Source organism: Atheta coriaria, unplaced genomic scaffold (assembly GCF_025399875.1).
Source record: "Atheta coriaria isolate IRGN ID8LTWV9N9 unplaced genomic scaffold, Caltech_Dcor_3.1 scaffold4495_size1200, whole genome shotgun sequence".
NCBI classification, from domain to species: Eukaryota; Metazoa; Arthropoda; class Insecta; order Coleoptera; family Staphylinidae; genus Dalotia; species Dalotia coriaria.
Genome location: NW_027050445.1, coordinates 1 through 1,200, shown reverse-complemented (window position 1 = coordinate 1,200; position 1,200 = coordinate 1). Strand labels below are relative to the sequence as shown.

The window sequence follows — 1,200 nt, the reverse complement described above, 5'->3', positions numbered from 1 at the left end:
CGATTATGTTTATTGATGGGTTCATCGATTTTATAACCTTTAAATTATTAAAATTAGAAATTAAGTTAGGTTTTATGGTGTATTAAGTATCTAGTGAGCTAAACGGTACTTTAACAATGCAACACCCCGTGACTAAAGTACTTTAACCACGGTTTTGACTGTTTGTGATTAAATTACCCTTTTTTAAGTCTCAAAACCATAGAAAAACTTTAATTTTAACAACGCTACAATGCAACACCCCGTGACTAAAGTATTTTAACCACTGTTTTGACTGTCTGTGATTAAATTACCACTTTTCAAGTCTCAAAACCGTGGAAAAAGTGACAATTTAAATGAGGAAGTAGAAAAAACAAACATTTTAAGCGTTTTTGTTATTTACCTTTGCTGCAGTTGCTGATTTGGCACGTTGTACATCATGCGGCCTGAACAAAAACTGTCTATTGAGGTTACTCTTCTCAATGAGGTCCATATCAGTAACAGTAAGTTGTCCACCATCCCCAGCGACTCCCATCATAGCGAAATTCTTGAGTAATTCGCAGCCGATTGCACCGGCACCAACAACAAAGTACTTTAATGCACCTAAAAATATTTAAAAAAATTATTACAAGTTAATTTTGCAGTTTTTAACTACATACCAAGCTTTTTCTGGAAATCCCTCCCAAAAACAGCAATCTGTGCGTCGTATCTTGACCCAATGGGCGCCGCAGTTTCCTCAGTAATCTCCTCCTTATCCTCTGGCAGACATTCGATTGCATCGAAGTATAACCATTGGAAAACCGGATGGAATTTACCCGAACAAGCCTTCATCACTTCCTGTGCGACAATTCCACCGATCGTCGCATTCATCGGATTCAAATCCCCAGAAGAAACCTTCGCGAAAGTCTCCAACAGCTGACTATTGACTTCTGTATCATTACCACCGTCAACAGCGACTGATTTAGCAATAGCTAAAAATTCCTCTGCATCTTCTGCACACCATGGCTTCGGTAATCTATTAAACTTCTCTTGATACTTATGCAAAGCATTGAAAGCAATATGCAACTGTGCAGGATGTTCAAACTTAGCAAAATCAGTGATCAAAAACTCTGGTTCTCTAATCGACTCAGCCAGAGGTTTAAATGCTAAGACTTTCGGCATTTTCACCTGTTGGGCAATACCGCCACGTTCATACTTCCCGTAGGCAGTAGTATCGCCAATACT

The 1,200-nt window shown here is 38.7% G+C and overlaps 1 protein-coding gene across 1 annotated transcript; it reads right to left on the bottom strand.

Annotated features, from left to right (window-relative positions):
- Nucleotides 1-4: 4 nt before the first annotated feature.
- LOC135803149 (ubiquitin-like modifier-activating enzyme 1) lies at nt 5-1,194 on the bottom strand (the record flags this gene model as incomplete). The annotated part of the gene is made up of 3 exons (XM_065316754.1): nt 636-1,194; nt 380-579; nt 5-37 (listed from the first exon to the last, which is right to left on the bottom strand). Coding segments are annotated over exons 1-3 (735 nt in total), but the record flags the coding sequence as incomplete, so codon positions are not given.
- Between the last annotated feature and the right edge of the window lie 6 nt (nt 1,195-1,200).